Genomic DNA, 23,158 nt, shown 5'->3' on the forward strand with positions numbered 1-23,158 from the left:
GACTCAGTAAAAGTATTTGTTTTTAAATATACTTAAGTATCAAAAGTAAAAATATAAATAATTAAAAATTCCTTATATTAAGCAAACCAAATGGCACCATTTTCTTGTTTTTTGAATTTACGAATAGCCAGGGACACACTCCAACACTCAGACATCCTTTACAAATGAAGCATGTGTGTTTTGTGAGTCCGCCAGATCAGAGACAGTAGGGATGACCAGGGATGTTCTCTTGATAAGTGCCTGAATTGGACCATTTTCCTCTCCTGCTAAACATTCAAAATGTTATGAGTACTTTTGGGTGTCATGGAAAATGTAAAAACAACATTATTTTCTTTAGGAATGTAGTGAAGTAAAAGTTGTCAAAAATATAAATAGTGAAGTAAAGTACATGTACCTCAAAAAACAACTTAAGTAGTACTTTAAAGTATTTTTACTTAAGCATTTTCCACCACTGCACGTACACACCAGTGGAGGCTGGTGGGAGGAGCTATAAGAGGACGGACTCATTTTAATGGCTGGAATGGAATAAATGGAACGGAGTCAAACGTGGTTTCTATGTTTGATACCATTTCATTAATTCCATTCCAGCCATTAAAATGAGTCCGTCCTCTTATAGCTCCTCCCACCAGCCTCCACCAGTACACACACATCACATGCATACACACACCCAAAACCTTTAGGTTACATTACATTTATTCATACAGTATCACATAGTTATACAATCAAGTATTTATGGAATCAAGACAACACAACCTGGTCTCATAAGAACCTTTACCTTTACAATCCTCCGCCATAAAGAAGCTTTAGCTTTTATTTAGAAAATGTAAAAAGTAATTATACGATGTACTGATGTTGCAGGTTATTTCACAGTCTAATTAAGTATTTACTTGCTATGGTCTGAGAAATTGCATGGTAACAATTGGTTCTTTTCGTGCTTCTAGTACAAAGAACTGAACACTACAGACTACCTGGTATCAAGCAGTAAAGGCTATACGTGCACTTATTTAAATACATCCCAAAGAAACCAAGCGTTTACTATTAGATCATTCTCATGCAACTATCATTTCACCCTACAATTTCCATGAAAATACAAGATAAAATACCAGACTGTTCAATAAAACATAACCCATGAAATCTCTGCTGTACTGCAGGTTAGCCACTGTCATCATGGTCATCATAGTCTCCATGGTCCTCGTGATTGTCACCATGGTGCCTATCCTCCCTGTCAACCTCGTCATAATCATAATAATCCTTCACATCATCGTCATCCTCAGTGTTGACCTTCCCAGACAGCACGTCTTCTATCCAGTCCTCCAGTTCCTCAGCTGTGGGCAGGTCTTCATCGTTGGACATGTCCAGCCAGACACTGTCCGCCTGCCACATTGGGGGGGTCAAAGTTCAACCACAATCATCCAATTCAATTTTGTCTTCGGCTCAAGAGGTCATACAGATTCTATTGTAACGAGACGTCCACAGATATTATCTTACCATTACGTTGAACCAACAGGTGGAACACAACTTAAGTTAAAGGAGAGCTCAACTTACGTCTGTCACGTTCACAACTCCAATCTGAGGCTTAAACAGGTTCACCTTGAAGGTCTTCTCCCAGTATGTGGTCAGCTGCATCGGGGAGACAGACACAAACCATTGGTGCAGTTTATGAAGCTGAACAATCACACCAGATGAAATAGGTCATCATATACAGCATGTTGGTGTGTGTGGAGTCAGAGGTCATACAAGTGGGAAGTCATCAGGGTCAATCCACACTATACTGAGCTCAGGGTTGTTGGTGTTGTCTCTGGCCACGTCTTTCAGGATCTCCAGGAACTCATAACCATCTGGAGAAATCACAGATGGACAGCTTAGAGATATTTGTATGCACCCATTTGTGTGTCTATCCATGTACTGTGTTAAATATGGAATCCGCATTAGGGGAAACAGCGCCACTGTCCGCCCCCAGCACCTTTGTTATTGTTTTTGTTTCCTGGACAAAATGGAGGAGAGGTGTGTCAAGAAAATTGGAGTACATGTTCTTCTGTTCTGTTTCGTGGGGGGGCGTGTCTGTTGTTTTCAGGAACTTCTTTGTTGTTGTCACATCCCAAACGGACGTTGCAGTTTCACCATTTAAGGATTCCAGCTTTAAAAATGAGAAAATTAAGATCAACAAACCAGGGTCTTCCTCCTCAGCAAAGGCTACGATGTGGATCCCATCCAAGTCATCCTCCTGGGAAAGGGACGTTGAATTTGTAAAGGGTACACATATAATACCACCAGTATAATTCCCTTTTCTCAGGGAGAGGTACAGTAACACTGTAGGTAACTCACCCACGTCTCAAACATGTCCTCTGCACGCAACTTTCTCAGAGTCGCCCTGCGGAAGACAGACCGCAGCCACACAACATTTCAAGAATATCCAACAGTAAACTGGGTCATCCATATGAGATAAGGACTAATAACAGGGACGATATGAAAAATGACTGGATTCTAATGATCTGCACCAATGGGAGAAGTTAGAACCACAGAACTCAAGGGTCGCACACACCGCATTGAATGTGGATCTCCTGTTCATCCATCCATCGTTCAGTGAAGTCTGACTGACAACGTTTTCACGTGATTCTACATGTAAAATCGGTTTGCACAGGGTTCACTCTCGGGAGGCAAACGCTATTGGTGTGTACGAGCTCTGAAAGGAAATGTTTTTTCGGGTTACCTTTTGTGTTGGTGGACAAACTCCACTATCTCCATCTCTGAGAGTTGCCTGCCAGGGAGGATGGCTGGTTCCTCCATGAAGGGCTCATAGAAGTTCACCTCGTTCATCTTCAGAGAAAGGTGCTTCGCCGTCTGCATCACAACACACAACTTATCCATCACTGATGTTGTGTAGAAACGGACCTAGATACTGTCTACACGCACACAGGTTTGACTTGATTCAGGTTTGTGGAGTGTCCTGTACTTACAGCTTTGTCGAATGTGGCGAAGAACTTGATGTAGGGCTGAAACCGCTCTGAGGCCTCCTGGAACGCCTTGTAGTCTGATAGAATGGAAGAAGAGGAAGAGAGAGAGAGAAAGAAACAGATTGCAGTTTGGCAGGATTGCATTCAAAACTCATCTTCCTTCAGAAAACTATGTGATCAGGAAAACAAGGGTTGACATTCAATTTCAATTTCCCAGCGTAATCTCTCTCCCTCCTCCTCCTCAGTAACAGAACCATTTTACATCCAGCTTCTGAGGCGCCAGGCTATCCTCTCAATAAGCCCCAAGGTCACGGCCGTAGGACCTACAATCTTCTCTCCGAAATAGGATTTTTCCTAATAGAAGCTGCATCATGCCTCTGTCAAATATGAGATTTTATCTTCCCTTCTCTCGTGTCTGGGTTTCTTCTTTGGAGCAGCACTGTCTATAATTGCTCTCGACCTATTAGACAGAGAACTAGAAGCTATTAAAAGCCTCTCAGGAGGCAAGAAGGAGTGTAGATCAGCCCAGAGCAAAGTGTCTTTTTTAGCATCTGGCCTTAACTGCTATTTGCCTCGATTAGGTCCTATGTGGAGTAGTGAGCTTCTGGGGAGTATAGGGCAGGAACAACAGTTGTTCACACAATTCACTTGTTTGACTCGTGTGAACAGGCCATCCCATAATGCATGCTTAGGCATACACAGACTCACATGAGTCCTCTCCCTTGAAGTAACCAATGAGGCGTATGTCTTCCTCCATCCTCTCAAAGGCCCTCAGTTCCATAGGGTTACTGATGAGCTCCACTGGGTCCTCCAACACCTAGGGGGCAGAGGAGCACAACAGCATGGCCATTCATTAACACAGTGGGAGAGAGTGGGCTGTGATGAGTGAGTTGCCTTTAATAACAGAAAAGTTGCCACTTGTATTAGGCAAAAGACATTGTTTGTACCGTACACGAGCAATACAAGTTTATTCCTTGCATTTATCTTTTATTAATTCATCATGTTTGCTCTCTACTCCCTTCAAACTCTACACCAACAGCTATATTTACCAGTTACAACATTCCTTCAAACACTAACTCTGTTTTTTCCCCCAGGAAAGACAAGGGGGAGAGGACTTACAGTCTTCTCCCGCTGAGCCTTGCATTACATTGCAGCATTTACATATCATCTAACAAGGCAGAGGCTGTTCATTTTGTATAACATGATGAGCTAGGAAGTCTTCTCCCACTGTGGTTATATCCCTCTTACAGTGGAGGAAGAGAGACGTCCCTCTTCCCTCTCTCTTCCGCCTTCCTCTTACCTCTCTCTCCCATGTCCCAGCTCCCTCTTCCCTCTCTCCTACCTGCCTCTTCCCTCTCTCTCCTCTCTCTCCTCCCTCTTCCCTCTCTCCTACCTCCCTCTTCCCTCTCTCTCCTCCCTCCCTCTTCCCTCTCTCCTACCTCCCTCTTCCCTCTCTCTTCTCCCTCCCTCTTCCCTCTCTCCTACCTCCCTCTTCCCTCTCTCTCCTCCCTCCCTCTTCCCTCTCTCCTACCTCCCTCTTCTCTCTCTCCTCCCTCCCTCTTCCCTTTCTCTCCTACCTCCCTCTTCCCTCTCTCTCCTCCCTCCCTCTTCCCTCTCTCCTACCTCCCTCTTCCCTCTCTCTCCTCACTCCCTCTTCCCTCTCTCTCCTACCTTCCTCTCCCCTCTCTTTCCTCCCTCCCTCTTCCCTCTCTCCTACCTCCCTCTTCCCTCTCTCTCCTCACTCCCTCTTCCCTCTCTCTCCTACCTTCCTCTCCCTTCTCTCTCCTCCCTCCCTCTTCCCTCTCTCTACTCCCTCCCTCTTCCCTCTCTCTCCTACCTCCCTCTTCCCTCTCTCTCCTACCTTCCTCTCCCCTCTCTCTCCTCCCTCCCTCTTATCTCTCTTGTACCTCCCTCTTCCCTCTCTCTCGTACCTCCCTCTTCCCCCTCTCTCCTACCTTCCTCTTCCCTCTCCCTCCTCCCCCTTCCCTCCCCTTTGATCCTACTCACATCCAGCAGGAATTCCACCAGGGTGTCTGCTGAGAATTCTCCGTCAAACTCAATCACACGGTCGTCCTTGAAGATGTACAGACTGCCCTCCTCCTCCAAACCTGAGGGCCCAGAGGAAAGGAGGATTCAGGAAGCATTGGTGACTGAGTGCCAACTGGAAAACAGGCCTTGACAAATACTTATTTTGTAGAGGTTATGGCATTTTGATATTTTTGATGTAAAGGAATAGTTCAGAAGCCTTGTTTCCATATTCGTGTTTTGTGACCAGGGGTTTGTCTGACCATGTGACCTGACCAGGAAACACACTGGGACCTACAGTATATATGACAAATTACGACGTACCCAGTTTCTTGGCAACTTTGGCGTCCTTCTGGGAGTCGACCATCCCAAAGCCAATGTCCTTGTCCTCCAGGACCTGTGCAGTCAGCTGCGGATTTACCAAAACACAACATTTGTCATCAGCCAACTTGGTATTTCAACAATGTAGCAACAATGTGTTGTTTGGGGTGTTGTAGGCACTCATTTCCTTAGTATCCACCTCAATTATTAGAAAAATGCAGCATTGTATTAGTCCACTGTGGGAAATAGAAATATATAACCTGCTTTCAAGCTCAACTTCCTCTCTCCCTGATGCTTGGAATTTGGGCTCGCAACAGCAGCCAGTGCTGTCTTTGTCTACACAGCTTTGATCACCAAGGTCATAGAGGAGAGCACCCTGTGGACTGACTGTGGGAGAAACTCCTTTGTAAGTGTCAGCACTGTTTACTGTTCAGAGAACACTTCCTCAGAGAGGAACAAAGGCCTCCAAACTCCCACTGCACTGCAGAGGGCTAAAGTGGAGTTTGACTGAGGTTTTGTTGTGACTGGGGAGGGGACTTCTAACTTTCTGAAAAACAGATGTTTGCAAATAGTTAGGCTACTGTTTAGTATGCATCTATATTGTCACAAGAAGCAATGGAGCCTCTTTCATTAGCTAGTTAATGTATTCTGAGCCAATTAAGTGGTTACAGTGCATTCGGAATGTATTCAGACCCCTTGTCTTTGTCCACATTGTGTTAGGTTACAGCTTTATTCTAAAACGGATTCAATCGGCTTTTCCCCTCATCAATCTACACACAATGCCCCATAATGCTATCCCATCTCCACAGAGGTACTCTGTCAGAGTGACCATCAGGTTCTTGGTCACCTTCCTGACCAAGGCCCTTCTCCCCCTATTGCTCAGTTTGGCCAGGTGGCCAGCTCTAGGAAAAATATTGGTGGTTCCAAACTTCTATACCATTTAAGAATGATGGAGGCCGCTGTGATCTTGAGGACCTTCAATGCTGCTGTTTTTGGTACCCTTCCCAAGATCTGTGCCTCGAAAAGAATACTGTCTTGGTTTTTGCTCTGACATGCACTGTCAACTGTGGGACCAAATATGGGACCTTGTGTGCCTTTCCAAATCATGTCCAATCAATTGAATTTTCCACAGATGGACTCCAACCAAGTTGTAGAAACATCTCAAGGATGACCAATTGAAACAGGATGCACCTGAGTCTCATAGCAAAGGGTCTGAAAACTTATGTAAATAAGGTGTTTCTGTTTTATATTTTTAATACATGAGCAAAAATGTCTAAAAACCTGTTTTCACATTGTCATTATGGGGTATTGTGTGTAGATTGAAAAAAAATTAATTTCATCCATTTTAGAATAAGGCTGTAATGTGACGAAAGTGGAAAAACTCCAGGGGTCTGAATCATTTCCGAATGCACTATATAAATTATAAGCTGACCTAGAAACAGTCCTGGGAATATACATAATCGTCACATCCTGATGTTATGATATTGCTCTGTTCTACAAGAGAAACCAGGTAATGCTCTCTCTGAAACTACCCATCAACCTTTAACAAATGACAGCAATATAACCTGTAGAGTTCACTCTTTAGGTCAGGGGTGACAAACTCATTCCACGGAGGGCCGAGTGTCTGCGGGTTTTCGTTTTTTTCCTTTCAATTAAGACCTAGACAACCAGGTGAGGGGAGTTCCTTACCAATCAGTGACCATAATTCATCAATCGGGTACAAGGGTGGAGCGAAAACTCGCAGACACTCGGCCCTCCGTGGAATGACTTTGACACGTTTATCAAGTATGGAAAAGGGAAATAAGATATTATTCTAGTTTTAGTCTGTTCTTTCTCATGACATGTTGTAACAGATAAGCTTCAGTGTCAGAAAGGTATGTGTGGTTGAGGTGCTATTTGGCTTAAACATTTGGCTTTGACTGATCTCTGACATCAAATCTTTATGTTACGAAGGCTTCTCAAATGGTCATATATCTGCTGTCCAGGCACAGAACTTATTTCTCTTGTCCACACAGTGTCCAGAAATCCTCATTTAAAATGTCCTGGTGGCGCATAAAGATGTCAACTCTATTTATGATGTCACCGGAGTTGAAGTGACAGACGGTTAACTTCAGCGAGGGAAGCCATGTAAATCAACCAGCCTGAATGTGATGGAAAGACGATGCTGACCTTGGGAACAAACAGGTGCTTTTACAAAGACGTATCTAAGGAACTAGGATGTGTAATATATCTGCCGTGTCAATTATCAAATTAAATGTATAAATTCACCGTGATTACCATTAAGCCTTAAAGCTCTACATGTCCCCATCCTCATCTGTTAAAATGACCTTTTGTCTGTGCTCTACACATTTTGTCTTGGGGTCGAATAATAATCCCATAATCCTATTCACAACCTTATTGACCTTGCTTACCAGGAAACATCTACTATCCGGGATCCTTGGAATGTCTGTACCCTAAACCCTAACCTTAACCATAACCATAACCAGTACCATAACCCTTACCCTTACCTAACCCTAATCTTAACCCTTACCTTAACCATTTTAAATTTCAACTTCAATGGGGGACATCCCAAGGATCCCAAGGACCCCGGATAGCACTGACCCTCAGACAAGGAATATTGGCACCTGTTGGCTGACCTATAGCATCTGAACATCCCTGCACTACCTTCCCCCCTCTCTCCTCCACTCTCACCTCATCTCCTCTTCCCCCTCTCCCCCTCTTACCTCCAGCACAAGCTCAGTCATCTGAAGCTGCTTCTGCCTGCCTTTGTGAGCCGGCTGCGGTTCATGGTAGAGTAGGCACAGCATGTCAAACCTCTTCAGAGCCTTCTTGTAGTTGCGTTCGTTGATGTGCAGAACGCGGTCCTTCCCGTCGAAGCTGGGGAACTCCAGTCCCTGCTCTGCAGTGCACAGAGAGGTCACGTACAGACAGGGCAACAGAGACAGCCAGAAGAGCTGCATCTTTCTTAGAGGGAAATGTCCACTAATGGACAATGAGTAGGAACTGGAAGAAGCAGCAGAAACTATTCAGAACTATAACCCTTGAGACTTCAATGGATAGTAGCCAGTACTAGCCACCAGTTTGCACCAGTAAAAGAAACAGAAAAATAAAGTTTTGAAAATAACAAGCAAGAGTAGAATTGTTGTTCGCCCTAAAGTCTCCAGCTCTGGTTGTATTATTTCACTCTCTCTTTCTCTTTCTCTTCCTCACTCTCTCTAGTTCTCTTTCTGCCTCTCTCTATCTTTTCCTTCCTCGTTCTCTCTCTTTCCTTCTCTCTCTCTCTCTTTCTCTTTCTTGACTGCCTCACACTGTAGTTAAAATAATAAGTCCCCAAAAGTGAATCCAGGGAGCTTTGGCAGAGTGGAAAGCTCACAATAAAATAGCAATTGACCCCCTCTCTATTGCACTTTTGGGGCCTTTTTATGAGGCCAGTTGTTTCTGGGCTTAAAATAACTGTTAGGCTGCGGAAAAGAGGACGGATAGATAGATAGGAGAACCCCAGGGGGTTTCCACTGTCTGTCTATCAGCGCCTGACATGATGAAACATCTCTCTAGCTGTCGGGGGAATGGCCAAGGAGTTGGGATGTGGGGCAGAGGAGAGAAGTGGATCTGGAGTGAAAGGGTTCACCATTATTTTTGGAAGGAGTGTGTTTTCAGTAATGTGAAGTGCTGTTCCAGCATGCATGTTATCCTTATACAGTAGGGTGTTTAAAGAATAATAGGTATAAAGCCTGATCTACAATGTGAAGGAAATGTAATCATTGCCCTCACACAAGCCACTGTTTGTGCTAAGGAAGCCACAGTGTGTTTAGCTAACATTCCGATCCTTGTACTTCGTGTCATATGCCAAATGGCAAGGAGTGGAATGATATCTTAACAGACTGGAACCCAGACTAACAGTGTGTTTCCATGGATGATGAGCATAATGAATACTGATTTGTTCATTGTGTAATGTAGCTCCAAGGCTGGGTAGAGAGGGCCAAAATAACACTTACAATGCCATTGAAGACACGAGAGAAAAGTTTACAAATGTAATATGTCTGTGTCCTATATTTGTCAGGGGGACTAACAGCATTGAACGAGGGTGTGTACATAACTGTGACTGAATGCGTTTTGTGTTTGATCAAATTCAAATCTAATGAGCAGCAGATTGAGGCCTCTTTACATTGAAACAAAAAGAAGCAATGTACAGAACCAACCTGGATTCAGAGCTACATGTAACATAGTAAAAAGAAATCTGTTTTTCTGCCATGTAGTATGATATGTTACATTTCTTATGGTATGTATTCATTTGTGGATGTCCATCATCCATTTCATATGATATGTTCCGAATTGCAATTCATACAATATGTTACGAATGTGCAAAACGTATGACATGTTACAAATCCCAATTTGTTGTGGCTAACGTAAGCTAGGTGGCTAATGCTAATGTTAGCTATGTGGCTAACGTTAGCTAGGCTAGGGGTTAGGGTTAGGCATTAAGGTTAGGAGTTAAGGTTAGGAGTAAGGTTAGGGTTAGGAGTTAGGTTAAAGGGTTAAAGTTAGGGTTAGCTAACATGATAAGTTGTTGCAAAGTAGCTAAAAAGTAGTAAGTATTTGCAAAGTTGCTAAAATGCTAAAGTTATCCGTGATGAGATTAGGCAAACTATTAGAATTTAACAACCAGGAAATGGAGGAGCGATTTCTGCATAGTGCTTCTTTAAAGATGCACTATGCAGAAAACACTCTGCCATTACTTGGTTGCTAAAATTATAATTGTTTGCCTAATTTCAGTTTATGTAACAAAGTCATTGTGTAGAGAATCATTGTACCATCTAAATCGCTGTGAAATATATGTTCAATAACCAAAAATATTGTATTTACAGCTGTTTGAAACTGGTGTACAAAACCGAAAGGAAAAGATGTAAAAACTAAACTAAAGATTTGGTCAGGTCTCCCAAGAAATTACATATTGTATCTTTAAGTAACCTGTTTTATGTAACTATACTAAACGTAACATATCATACTAATTTGGGGGTCTCGGATTTACGTTTACTATGTTACATCTCGTCTATCAGACCAGGCTGACAGAACACACATAATGCGCAAACGGTCCCAATATTACGGTAAAGATACGTCAATACCTGTAATTACGGTAAGGGTTTTCAGACCAAACTAGAGGCTGACCAAGCATCAGTCATCGCTAACTGTCTAAGCGAAGAAAATGAAGCTGCCGTGGCTCTTGATCCCTCTTCTAACTTTACAATTTTGTGGAGTTGATTTCAGCGTGGCCGGATCAGGTAACAATAAAGATATGGAATATGTACATTTTTCAGGTCTGTGCTGGACAAATTGCATGACCGAATTATTCTCAGGAGTTCCCATTCATCCTAGCTAGCTAGCCCAGTTAACGTTAGCTAACAAACTAAGTTATCTTGCAAGTAGAACCAACTGGTTGCATGCGAAATAATATTTTTTTTGGGGGGGGGGGGCAGAAATCTTAATACAATATTGGATACAGAGTTTTCTCAAGGCACCCCTTTAAATAAGTAATTTTATTTAACTGTGTGGCTCAAGTTGTTACTTTAGTTAAGGTTAGTTAATGTAATGCAACAGGTCTGTCAGAGTTGTAGTAACGTTAGGGTCGGATTATCTGACATTTAACCTTTCCAAGCCTGGTCTCATAGACTAGATGTAACATAGTAAATGTAAATCTGACATACTAAATTAGTAAAATACAGTATGTTACGTTTGGTATGGTTACATAAGACAGAAGGTCACTTAAAGTTAAAAGGAAAGGAGTGTGGTAGTTGCGTGTTCGAATCTATTCATGGTCAATTTTAGCTAATTGGCAACTTTGCAACTACTTTTTAGCTACTTTGTAACTACTTAAAATGTTAGCTGACGCTAACTCTTAACCGTAACTCTAACCGCTAGCTGAAGTTAACCACCTAGCTAATGTTAGCTACCTAGGTAATGTTAGCAACAACTAATTGGAATACGTAACATATCATATGAATTGCAATTCGTAACATATCATACGAAATGGAGTGTCTCAGATTTATGTACATAAAAATAGTAAATGCTCTGAGACCAGGTTTCCTTTACTGACCTCAGTCTCTTCTAAATACTAGTGTGCAGCTTGCTTATCCCATATGTACAACCCAATGCAGTGTAAGTATCCTTTGCCACGGGCTTTCAATGTGTAAGCAATCATGCACACTGATCTGTATTTCAGTAGTCCAGGAAGTGCATGCTCTTTGCCTAACAAGCTCTGTTTTATTAGGTAATGGTGGCAGGTGGCAGATATACCTTGAAAAGATCACCAAAGCCACGCAACTTTACAAGCCTTGCAGCCCATACAACTGCAGTTGCCATCTCAGGTAATACATGCAGGAGAACCGATGTTGCTCCCTATGAGAACAGTATTGCTATACAAAAGTGTTTCAGCTTTTTAACAAAAAGCCGTTGGTTGCCTTTTTAGAGCATTCTCTCTCCATTGTCCTCAATCCATCCAGTGTCTTGAATGATGACCTACGACCCTTCAGAGAGGGAGTGTCTGAGGAGCTCATGGCAGACACGCTTCGTCGTGGTGTGGGCACCCATTACCAAATCATTAATAGTAAACTGTATCGGGAACAGAACTGTATGTTCCCAGCCAGGTGAGGAAACAAAACATTACAATTAGTCTGTGCACACATTTGAGTTTGTGTGTGCAAGTGTTTCTCATCAAGCTTAGAAATCAGACCCTGGTTTTGTGTGATAAATGTGGTCCATTAATTAGTGGTCGATCATTTAGTAACATTTATTATCTTTAGGCCTATATCAGTAGCGAGCTAGTTAATATGATAGTCATCATGTATCAGCTGTCTGTCTCTCTGATTTGGTTTAGGTGTAGTGGGGTGGAGCACTTCATCCTGCAGGTGATTGACAAGTTGCCAGACGTGGAGATGGTGGTGAACGTGCGGGACTACCCACAGGTGCCAGGCTGGGTGCAGCCTATCCTGCCTGTCCTGTCTTTCAGTAAGGTCAGCTCTGCAACCATGCATGTCCTCATCACACGCACACAAAAGTGTTGCTTGTTTATGTTATTTAGACATGTTTTTACTTTTGTAAATGTATATATATTTGTTGGAAGTAGTGAAAGAGTTGTCCAATGTGATGGCATTTGTGTGTGTAAAATGAAAGTGTTGTGTGCATTTAGACTGCTGACTACCAGGACATCATGTATCCTGCCTGGACGTTTTGGGAGGGGGGCCCGGCGGTATGGCCCATATATCCCACTGGACTAGGACGATGGGACCTCATGAGGGATGACCTTAAAAAGTAGGTTTGACCTCCTTGTGGTGAAAGGAAACATTTGTATTTTATTTATACTACCAGATCATTTTCCATGTTATTCACAAACACTCTGTTTGTGTTAGATCGGCAGCACAGTGGCCCTGGAAGAGGAAAGAGTCCAGAGGTTTCTTCAGAGGATCCAGGACGAGTCCTGAGAGGGACCCCCTTGTCCTTCTGTCCAGAGAGGCTCCAGACCTGGTGGATGCTGAGTACACAAAGAACCAGGCCTGGAAGTCTGAGAAGGTCCGTCTGGAACTACCAATGCAAATGTCTGTGTGACAGTGGCTTGAATGCCTTGAGAGCAGTACTATGTTTTTCAACCGCAATATCAACAACTGTTCAATAGCCTCTTCTTTTTTTTATTTATTAGGACACACTAGGTAGACCACCAGCTCAGGAGATTCCCCTGGTTGAGCACTGTCAATACAAGTAAGAACAAGATATTATGGTGGAATTGCATTGTGCTTGGTTTTGTGTTTACAATGTTTTACATCAAGTGCATAGATGTGGCTTCACTCTGACACTTTCCAGTTCAGCCTGGATAAGATTAGACTAATTTAAAAAAAAATGTTTTTAGCTTCAAAGATTTTTAGATTGACTGAGAGAACATGGACCTTGTTTTAATGAGTTGAGAGGGAAACTTCCATTACCTGTTTCAAAGGTCTGTTAATTAACCCTGGTTATTTATTTTTAAACCTTCAGCTATGGAATAAAACACTACAGGTGTGCATTGTCAGCATCAGTTACGTTTGCAGGTCAGGCCAGGGCTCCAAATCATAAACTCACCATTGTGGCCACACCTGTTGCAGACTACCAAGGATAGGGTAACTTTTTCCTTACCCTGTACACAGTGTGATTTCCACCACAATTCCTACCTCATCATCTGACCTCTAACCCCTCAGGTACCTGTTCAACTTCCGGGGCGTGGCGGCCAGCTTCCGCCTCAAGCACCTGTTCCTGTGTGGCTCTCTGGTCTTCCATGTAGGGGAGGAGTGGCTGGAGTTCTTCTATCCCCAGCTGCTGCCCTGGGTACACTACATCCCTGTCAAACAGGACCTCTCTGACCTCAGGTGACCTGTCTGGCTTGGCTGTGTATCATAACTGTTCAACTGTTAACCTGCTCCATGGGTAGTAAAGTGGAATATGTGGTTTGTCTAATGTCTGAATGTTCTCTGTTATATCTATAGTGATGCCCCCCTTTTCTGTCTTTCCAGGGAACTGCTACAGTTTGTGAAAGAAAACGATGACATCGCTCAAGAGATTGCCGTTAGGTAACAAGCTGGGTTGTGAACTAGAAAAAATGGCTTTAGACTGGTTACATTACCTGTCTGCTTTCTCACAGCTTGTACAGTTGCATGCTAAATAATTAGACTATTGATATTGTTGACTTATGTTAGTTGATCAACCTCTGCCTCCAGGGGTCAGCGGTTCATCCTGGACCACCTGAGGATGGAGGACGTGTCGTGTTACTGGGAGAGACTCCTCACTGAGTTCGGTGGGCTGCTCAAGTACAAACTCCAGAGGAAGACTAACTACAATCAGGTCATCCACAAGCATGGGAGGACAGAACTGTGACCGAGCCGTGGGGGGGGGGGTCACTCTGTATGGACTATATGAAGGCAGCTCCAGTCAATAGATAGCGGCAGATCACACTGCTAAATAATGTCCCTAATGCTGGTTTTAGAATTAGGAATGGCTGGTCTTCACATTTATGCTGTGGTCTCCCCATAGATTCTTCATAGGGTTAGATGTAATGGAGTACCCTTTTAAAGTATTGTGTTATAGAAGATTTAGGAGTTGAAAAATGCTATAAGAAGAAAGCAGCTATTTGGGATTAAAATTACCATTGGGATTAGCACACAGAAAGAGTAGGATACTGTATATATTGGTTCTCACACAGTTTACAGTTTGTATTTAGCAGACCTGGGTTCAAATACTGTTTAGGGTATTATAATTGCTTTCAAATATATTTGGAAGTCATTATTTAGATACTTTTTTTATTTGAAAAGACAAGTATTCAAATGTATTTGGAAATACACTTGGAAAGTATTTGAAAATACTCAAATACAATCTCATGCATTTAGCCCAGGCATTCAATTTTTTGATGTTGAAATTAGTAAGGGAAAGGGGATATATAGTCAGTTGTACAACTGAATGCATTCAACTGAAATGTGTTTAATGCATTTAACCCAACCTCTGAAAATACAGTACTTTCAAATAATTCCAATAAAAGTAGTTGATTCGGGCCACATTTTTGGAAAATACTTTATTTTCTCTGTATTTACGCCACAAATGATCAAATACACATGTATTTGAACCCAGGCCTGGTATTTAGTCTTTCCATGCTCAAAATATCAGCGACTTTATGTCTCGAAAGGAACTTAGGGTAGAGTATTTATAAAGAGCTTGATAGCGTTTGCTATTAGGCGAAATCAGTTATCCCATCTCACACTGAAATTGTGTGAAAAATCAATGAAATTGGTTGATTCTGGGAAATGACACCTAAAAGGCCATTTTCCATCTGCTTTCCCTTACTGCCCTCTAGTGTGTGACCGAAGCCCTGTATGCTGCTCAGGAGTTGATACTTACATCTTCCATTTGATTTCCAGTGTTCAATTCAACTACAAACACAACCAAAACACTCCTCACCTCAGAGTGTTGCCTCTGTTTAAGAAGAACAATACACTACCATTGCCATATACTGTAGAGATACGATGTAGCTTGAAACACTACATATTAAGCATTAAATAACTACACTCAACACCAAGTGCCAATAGAACGTGATTCATTCATGTAGAATGACATGTCAAACCCACTGTCACTACACTACTTTACTTGGACCTGCCTTGGAAAAGATGAGTATGAGCCACAATGGTACTGAAATTTTGAATATGTTCAAGTATTCCCATTGTAGAATGTATGTGTTAGTTCTCTGATTCTACAGCTGTGGTATATATGTATGTATGGTACTTTGCACTGTGTATTGTCTTGACCAAAGAGTACGAGGTGCAATGCCAAACTATGTTCAGCTTGTGTTCAAAACATATGATGTGATCTTCATGCTTAGTCAGAGTATTATATGCACAGAGATTGTACTATCATGGGCAGGTTGATTCACCTGCAGAATTGGTGGAATAGTTTTGGTTTATCTGTTGGGCTTTTTAATTATTAGCAATTGATGCTATTTTTTGGCTTGAAACACAATGACTATGATATGATGCAATAACAGCCTTTTGTCAATGTTTTGTTTCTTTAAATTTTTATATCGAATGTATCATTTTTAACTCCGTAATAAACCATTCAAATCTCAAGTAAATTCACAATGGTCTCTAATGAATGTGTATGTTTGGTCCTCCACCTGAAGGGGGTGCTCTCCAACCAAATAGGTTTAATTTACTAGCTAGCAGTTCATGGGTGTACCGGTGGAAATCAGAAGCAGGTAGGAAAGACAAACTACAAGGACATTTCAGAATAAATTGGTAAATACTCAGTAAACAACTTAATCGTTCAAACGTAGTCTGCGATATAACTATGCTTAGCTACGTTAGACAAATAATAGGCTGTGCTTCACAAAGCACGGAACTGCTGAATACATTCGCATTCACAGCTAACGTTAGCTAGCATGATGAATCCCCTTAGCTCTTTGCGTCTTCGCGTGGAACAAGATGCTTTGAGAACGTGAAGTTATGGTAAAGACACGTACCGTCTTTGGTAACCGTGTCACCTCACCTGCTCCAATTGAATGCAAACGTAACATATCTATTCTCGTTCAGTCTGCTTCATACGATAGCTACGTAAGTGGTCATCTTTACCTTGGGTGTTGTTGACCTATCTGTCATAACAGCTGATTGTAGCTAGCCTGATAATTTCCAGCCGGTGTAGACCGTATTTATCAATGTTCCAGCAATGTTAAAGTTAATGTACAGTAGGTATTCTATTGTACACACTAATGACTATGTAATGTCAGATGCGGTATTAAAACAGCTGTTTGTGTTTTGTCCATTTTCTCTCGATTCCTCTGCCCAAGAGGCATTTATTTAGCAGAAGGATTAGCTGTAACATAAGTGTAACATCCTAGCTCCTGGCCATGTGTTCTCAGATCCAGCTCCCATTGCTGGTGAAGCGTTCATGATGCATCCTCCTAAACAGCCTGGGGCGTCCCCAGCCCCATATCAGCAGGCAGCCTCTGCCCCCCAGGGCACCCTCTGCACCAGACCACTGGGGGGTCTCCTCCAGCTAGCCATGCCCTCCCTGGGCCGCCTCCTCCCCTGGGTCCATGCAGCTGACAGTGTGGCGCCTGCCCCGGTACAGATCCCCTCCCCCCTGCCCAGCCTTGTGGGCAAGCCAGAGTTCCCAGACACTGGATGGGACCGCATCAAGGATCTCTTCGACAGGGAGTAAGTTATGACCGTGACACCTCTCTTCTATTGTCTGTGGCTTAGCTGAGTAAACCCATCACCATCGGGGAGCGCTCCCCATTGCTTACCTGTGCAGCAGATGAGTTTTCTAGCCTGCACTTAGTTTAGAAGGTTCCAGTTAGTTTAGAAGGTTCCAGACTTCTAGTGTAGCATTGCCATCACTTGCCTTACAGGGCTTCATACATTGGCTGTCTAAAAAATGCTCTGTTTGATTTTAAAGCGTATTTATACACCCCTTTCCTGTGCTCCCAGTGAAATGCAGAAGTATCCTGAGGAGCTCTCCAGCGTGGTGAAGAGTACCTTAGCTGCCGCCTTGGCCGGCATGATCTACGGAGGGCTGCCCGCCGCCCGGCACGCCAGGGAGAGGTACATCCAGCTCCACCAGGCTGAGATATACCACAGCCGGGTGGAAGCTGTGGTGAGTGTCTGCGGTTGTGAATTAACAGCAGGCCATTACATACAGTGGGGAGAACAAGTATTTGATACACTGCCGATTTTGCAGGTTTTCCTACTTACAAAGCATATAGAGGTCTGTCATTTTTATCATAGGTACACTTCAACTGTGAGAGATTAAATCTAAAACAAATATCAAGAAAATCACATTGTATGATTTTTAAGAAATTAATTAGCATTTTATGTGATTTTCTGAATTTTTGTTTTAGATTCTGTCTCTCACAGTTGAAGTGTACCTATAATAAAAATGACAGACCTCTATATGCTTTGTAAGTAGGAAAACCTTCCAAATCGGCAGTGTATCAAATACTTGTTCTCCCCACTGTACATGCATACATGCAATACGATGTCAGTGCTTTTGTATACATTTTCCCAAGTGCAGCAAAAGCACATTGTCTGTCTGTCAATTTAAAAAAAAAAATGTTTGTCTTGTGTTGATGGAGGCTTTGTGTTGTCGTTGTTCTCCCCCAGCGTTCTGCACATAACGCAGCCATCCGGGGCTTTGTGAGGTATGGCTGGAGGTGGAGCTGGAGAGTGGCAGCCTTCGTCACATTATTCAAGTAAACAATGTCTACATGACTATTCAGTATGGGACTCTTTCCTCTGTGGCCACTATATTAGTTTGTTCTCCTGTGTTGAGTGACATTAGTTGATTACCTCTCTCTCTCTCTGTGTGTGTGTGTGTTCTGTCAGCACTGTGAGCACAGGCCTGTCTGTGTACAGAGATAAGTATACCCTCAGCCACTACGCAGCAGCAGGAGGTGAGTTACTTCAACACCCAAATGGAGAGGATACCTCAATGTATTATACACACCCACACTTATTCAACTACTTCACAGTAATAATTTGTAAGACTTTTACAGTGCCTAAGGAAAGTATTCAGACCCCTTGACTTTTTCCACTTTTGAAGTTACAGCCTTATTCTAAAGAGTGTTACTTTTTTTTCTACACACAATAACCCATAATGACAAAGCGAAAACAGAAATATCACATTTATATAAGTATTCAGACCCTTTACTCAGTACTTTGTTGAAGCACTTTTGGCAGCAATTACAGCCTTGAGTCTTCTTGGGTATGATGCTACAAACTTGGCACACCTGTATTTGGGGAGTTTCTCCCATTTTTCTCTGTAGATCCTCTCAAGCTCTGTCAGGTTGGATGGGGAGCTTCACCGCACAGCTATTTTCAGGTCTCTCCAGAGATGTTTGATCGGGTTCAAGTCCAGGCCACTCGGACATTCAGAGACTTGTCCCAAAGCCACTCCTGCGTTGTCTTGGCTGTGTGCTTAGGGTGGTTGTCCTGTTGGAAGTTGAACCTTTGCCCCAGTCCGAGGTCCTGAGCGTTCTGGAGCAGGTTTTCATCAAGGATCTCTCTGTACTTTGCTCCATTCATCTTTGCCTCGATCCTGACTTGTCTCCCAGTCCCTGCCGCTGAAAAACATCCCCACAGCATGATGCTCGCAAACTCCAAATGGGCTGTCATTTGCCTTTAACTGAGGAGTGGTTTCCATCTGGCCACTCTACCATAAAGGCCTGAATGCTGCAGAGATGGTTGTCCTTCTGGAAGGTTCTCCCATCTCCACAGAGGAACTATGGAGCTCTGTCAAAGTGACCATTGGGTTCTTGATCACCTCCCTGACCAAGGCGCTTCTCCCCCGATTACTCAGTTTGGCCAGGCGGCCAGCTCTAGGAAGAGTCTTGGTGGTTCCAAACTTCTTCCATTTAAAATTGGAAGCCAATGTGTTCTTGGGGACCTTCAATGTAGAAGAAATGTTTTGGTACCCATCCCCAGATCTGTGCCTCGACACAATCCTGTCTTGGAGCTCTACGGACAATTTCTTTTGACCTCATGGCTTGGTTTTTGCACGGTAAACTGTGGGACCTTATATAGACAGGTGTGTGCCTTTCCAAATCACAATCCTGTCTCTGAGCTCTACGGAATTAAAATTAATTTGAATAGATTTTTTTTGTCCCCCATTTTAGAAATTTCAGCTAATTTGTTGAAAATGAAAAACATCTAATTTACATACATATTCACACCCCGTTGCTATGACACTTCAAATTGAGCTCAGGTGCATCCCATTTCCTTTGATCATCCTTGAGATGTTATTACAACTTGATTGGAGTCCACCTGTGGCCAATTCAATTGTCTGGACATGATTTAGAAAGAAACACACCTGTCTATATAAGGTCCCACAGTTGACCGTGCTTGTCAGAGCAGAATCTATACCATGAAGTCCAAGGAACTGTCTGTAGATCTCTGAGAATTGTGATCAGGCCTATATCTGGGGAAGGGTATAAAACAATTTCTAGAGTGTTGAAAATGTCCAAGAGCACAGTGGTCTCCATTGGGGAATCTGGGTTTTATGGGAGAGTGGTCAGACGGAAGGCACTCCTGAGAAAAAGTCAGATGAAAGCATGCTTGGAGTTTGCAGAAGGCCACGTGAAAGACTCTGAGCATAAGGCAAAAGATTGTGGTCTGATGAGACAGAAAATTAACTCTTTGACCTGAATGCAAAACGTTATATCTGGAGAAAACCAGGCACAGCTCATCACCCATCTAGGGACTTGGGAGACTGGTAAGGCTAGAGGGAACAATGAATGGAGACATACATGCAAATCCTGCTTCAATGCGAACAACCTTAGACTGGGGCAAAGATTTCCGGTCCAACAGGACAATGACCACAAGCATACAGCCAAAGCAACACTGGAATGGCTTCAGAACAAGACTGAAAGTCCTTGAGTGGCCCAGACTTGAATCCCATTGAAAATCTGTGGAAATACACCGCCGCTCTCCATCTCACTTAACAGAGCTTGAAAACATCTGCAAGGAAGAATGGGAGAAAATCCCCAAATTCAGATGTACAAAGCTGATACAGACATACCCAATGCGACTCATAGCTGTAATCGCCACCAATGGTGCTTCTATAAAGTATTAGCTCAAGGGTGTAAATACTTATGTAAATTATTCATTTCAGTATTTAATTTCAATAAATTTGCTAATTTCTAAAAAGATGTTTTCACCTTGTCATTATGGGGCATTGTGTGTAGATGGGTGAGAGATTTTATTTTATTTTGAATTCAGGCTGTAACACAACAAAATGTTGAATAAGTCAAGGGGTATGAATACTTTCTGAAGGCACAGTAAGTGTGATTATTGTAAATGTGTGTGTATGACATTCCTGCATGTGTGGGTTTGAGCAGCTGTGACAGGAGGCCTATTCAGGCTGAACCTGGGTCTCGGGGGACTGGTGGCAGGCACGGCCATAGGAGCAACCATGGGGTGAGATATGAGGGTTTTAAGTGGCAAAATAACGGGCTGGTTTTGAACAAAGTGGTTACCTGGACTAATAGTGTTGACAGTGGAGAAGAGGTATGAGGAGTAGTTTGAGGGAGCCAGATAGTCCGGGCTTGCCCTGCAGTATGGTACAATATGAACTATGAAGCCTGAAGGATGTCAGAAGTATGTCTCTTGACTGCCAGCTGCGCCCCCTCCCTGCAACCCCTCTGCTTCCCAGCTGCACCCTTTCCTCCTCTCCCAACCCTCCAGCCCCCCTCCCTCCCCCTAGCCATGCGCTAGGTGCCAGAGGGACTCATGTGCGTTGCAGAGGGCTGTGTTTTGGGCAGTAGAGCAGGGACAGAGGCCAAGGCAGCAGCTGCCCATCTATTTTTACCACCCCATTGTTACCCCATCTTTTCATCTCCATCCAGCTCCCTCTATCGCTGCTGCACTAGTCCCTTCTGTCCTCTCCTCTTCACCTGTCTTCTCCCTCCTTTTCCTCTCCTGTCTGTCTTCCCCCTTCCATGTCTGTCACATAGTCTTTGATTTGTATGTATATCTAATGTGTCAGTGAAGGTTTTTAGAGTAGTAATGGACTGGGTGTATGTGATCCAACATTCAAGCCATGTTGCTGTGTCTCCAGAGCGAAGCAGAGCGCTGTCCATGTCTGCCTCAGTGCCCAGCCACCTGGACCGTGTGTTTGATGTGTGCAAACAGCCCCGGGTGCACCCACAGCCTCAGCCAGGTGCAGGGGAGTGGGGAGGGAGAAATGAAAGCAGGCAGCTAATCAGATAACACATCACGCTCCAAATGTCTGCCCCTACCTCCCTCATAGTCCTGACACATGGACGAGGTGATAGGGGCGGGGCGGGCCGGGTTACTAAGTGAGTGACAGCCACCACAGCTCTTCATGCTAAGCTATGTTTAGGGGGGTTGGAATGAGAGCTGTAGTCGATAACGGGAACCTGGATAGATGAAACCCTGATTGATACTCAGGAGTGAAACAATTAAATGCTCAGAGAGGCAGCAACATGGCGTCCAGCTCTGAAGTTGGCCAAACTCTCTGTATTGTATAACAGTCTGAGGGTTATTGAGAGTACGTGACGGCCACAGTGACATAATTTAATGTGACGCGGAACATTGACATGTTGGAATGAAGGTGATGTCAGCTCGGCTCATGTCATCTCTTGTCAGGGTGCCGGCAGGAGCTCTGATCATCGCCATGCAGGGATTGGCGGGAGAAACGGTCCGGGAGAGGAGGAGGAGGGAGCGCAGAGAGCTGTATGAACTAAAACTGGCGGAATGGTACATTCCATGGGCATCAAAACACACACACACTTTTGATTTTTACTCCTAGTATTCACTCACTTTTTCCTACACCCTCAAGGAGTGCCCGTTTGCAGTTGACGGATGACCTGATTGGTGATTTGAGCAGCAGTGGGCGGATCCAGGATGTAGACCAGGACATACAGAAGATCCAGGAGCTGCTCAGTTTACCACGGAACGAGGGCGTGGCCCAGGACTCTGACAGCCATTGACAGCAGCTGAAATACTCTTAACTGATACCAATCATAGCCATCCTCATAGACAGACAATGGTGGGTGAGACTTTCCTCACCTCTGAGGACATACTGTTTTCTTTTGATGTCGACTCCTCTATTCTATGTTCTGTTGAATACAAAAGAGGACCTACTTATTTGCTCAACAAAATATGTATTGATGCTGAATTATGATTTATACTGTAAATGTAATTACTTTGTCTGGAACTTTTAAATGATTTCCAACATATTTCATATAAATGGCAATAATGACACAGTATCTTCAAGTCTGAAATTCACTGAATTAGTCATGACGTGTGCAAAGTACATGAGGCTGAGAGCCAGTGGGTTTGAAGAACTCTGAGGAAAAGCACTACATTTTAGTCATTTAGCAGACGCTCTTACCCCGAGCAACTTACAGGAGCAATTAGGGTTGTGTCTTGCTCAAGCGCACATCAGATTTTTCACTTAGTCAACTCGGGATTCAAACCAGCGACCTTTCGGTTACTGTCCCAACGCTCTGATCCGCTAGGCTGCCTGCTGCCCAGTGTGTAGGTTAAGACACAGTCACATTATGTTCAGATAATTGATCAAGCAACCGACTGCTAGGCAATTCCATGGTAATGATGCTGAGACTTCGATTTTTCACTTTAAAATGTATGCCAAACAAAAACCAATGATTGTAAAGTTAAACCATAACTCTATGCACAAGGACGACTTTTAACAATTTCCATTGAACATTTTACAAAAACATTTATTTGAAGAACAGTACAAATGCAAAGTTTGGTAACAGAAGGACGGTTTGTGCTGTTTGTGCCATCCTTCTGTTACCAAACTTTGCATCTGCACTG

At 43.3% G+C, this 23,158-nt stretch overlaps 3 protein-coding genes across 6 annotated transcripts; 2 read left to right on the plus strand and 1 right to left on the minus strand.

The window, feature by feature from the left end:
• Positions 1-675: 675 nt before the first annotated feature.
• On the minus strand, positions 676-8,674 carry LOC112266427 (calsequestrin-2). The gene is made up of 11 exons (XM_024443887.2): positions 8,024-8,674; positions 5,304-5,388; positions 4,962-5,062; positions 3,663-3,771; positions 2,958-3,031; positions 2,711-2,841; positions 2,326-2,371; positions 2,170-2,224; positions 1,738-1,838; positions 1,546-1,620; positions 676-1,374 (listed from the first exon to the last, which is right to left on the minus strand). Exons 1-11 carry the CDS (start codon positions 8,258-8,260, stop codon positions 1,153-1,155), a joined length of 1,236 nt encoding a protein of 411 aa, XP_024299655.2. The 5' UTR covers positions 8,261-8,674; the 3' UTR covers positions 676-1,152.
• Positions 8,675-10,435: 1,761 nt separating this feature from the next.
• On the plus strand, positions 10,436-15,931 carry poglut1 (protein O-glucosyltransferase 1). The gene is made up of 10 exons (XM_024443888.2): positions 10,436-10,579; positions 11,566-11,662; positions 11,798-11,941; positions 12,172-12,307; positions 12,484-12,605; positions 12,704-12,863; positions 12,991-13,049; positions 13,523-13,690; positions 13,835-13,891; positions 14,039-15,931. The coding sequence occupies exons 1-10, from the start codon at positions 10,504-10,506 to the stop codon at positions 14,193-14,195; spliced, it is 1,176 nt and encodes a 391-aa protein (XP_024299656.1). The 5' UTR covers positions 10,436-10,503; the 3' UTR covers positions 14,196-15,931.
• Positions 15,932-15,940: 9 nt separating this feature from the next.
• Positions 15,941-22,587, plus strand: LOC112266429 (complex I assembly factor TIMMDC1, mitochondrial). Of its 4 annotated transcripts, none has more exons than XM_024443890.2 (8): positions 15,941-16,059; positions 16,720-17,017; positions 17,291-17,456; positions 17,963-18,051; positions 18,185-18,252; positions 20,695-20,773; positions 21,965-22,075; positions 22,158-22,587. In XM_024443890.2, exons 1-8 carry the CDS (start codon positions 15,957-15,959, stop codon positions 22,306-22,308), a joined length of 1,065 nt encoding a protein of 354 aa, XP_024299658.2. In that variant the 5' UTR covers positions 15,941-15,956; the 3' UTR covers positions 22,309-22,587. The 4 variants fall into 4 exon arrangements, with proteins under 4 accessions (XP_024299658.2, XP_042152890.1, XP_024299657.1 ...); XM_042296956.1 differs by having other exon boundaries at positions 17,963-18,000; XM_024443889.2 differs by having other exon boundaries at positions 16,019-16,099.
• Positions 22,588-23,158: the final 571 nt, after the last annotated feature.

The sequence above is a fragment of the Oncorhynchus tshawytscha genome, linkage group LG14, assembly GCF_018296145.1.
Source record: "Oncorhynchus tshawytscha isolate Ot180627B linkage group LG14, Otsh_v2.0, whole genome shotgun sequence".
NCBI lineage: Eukaryota > Metazoa > Chordata > Actinopteri > Salmoniformes > Salmonidae > Oncorhynchus > Oncorhynchus tshawytscha.

Coding starts and splice junctions, on each gene's coding strand:
- LOC112266427 (XM_024443887.2), bottom strand. CDS start 8,260: ATGCAGCTCTTCTGGCTGTCTCTGTTGCCCTGTCTGTACGTGACCTCT. Junction 5,063..5,303: donor CAAAGTTGCCAAGAAACTGG/GTACGTCGTAAT, acceptor CTGGGCCCTCAG/GTTTGGAGGAGGAGGGCAGT. Junction 2,372..2,710: donor TTTGTCCACCAACACAAAAG/GTAACCCGAAAA, acceptor TGTCTTCCGCAG/GGCGACTCTGAGAAAGTTGC.
- poglut1 (XM_024443888.2), top strand. CDS start 10,504: ATGAAGCTGCCGTGGCTCTTGATCCCTCTTCTAACTTTACAATTTTGT. Junction 12,308..12,483: donor CTGTCCTGTCTTTCAGTAAG/GTCAGCTCTGCA, acceptor GTGTGCATTTAG/ACTGCTGACTACCAGGACAT. Junction 13,050..13,522: donor GTTGAGCACTGTCAATACAA/GTAAGAACAAGA, acceptor CTAACCCCTCAG/GTACCTGTTCAACTTCCGGG.
- LOC112266429 (XM_024443890.2), top strand. CDS start 15,957: ATGTGTATGTTTGGTCCTCCACCTGAAGGGGGTGCTCTCCAACCAAAT. Junction 17,018..17,290: donor AAGGATCTCTTCGACAGGGA/GTAAGTTATGAC, acceptor CTGTGCTCCCAG/TGAAATGCAGAAGTATCCTG. Junction 20,774..21,964: donor GCCATAGGAGCAACCATGGG/GTGAGATATGAG, acceptor ATCTCTTGTCAG/GGTGCCGGCAGGAGCTCTGA.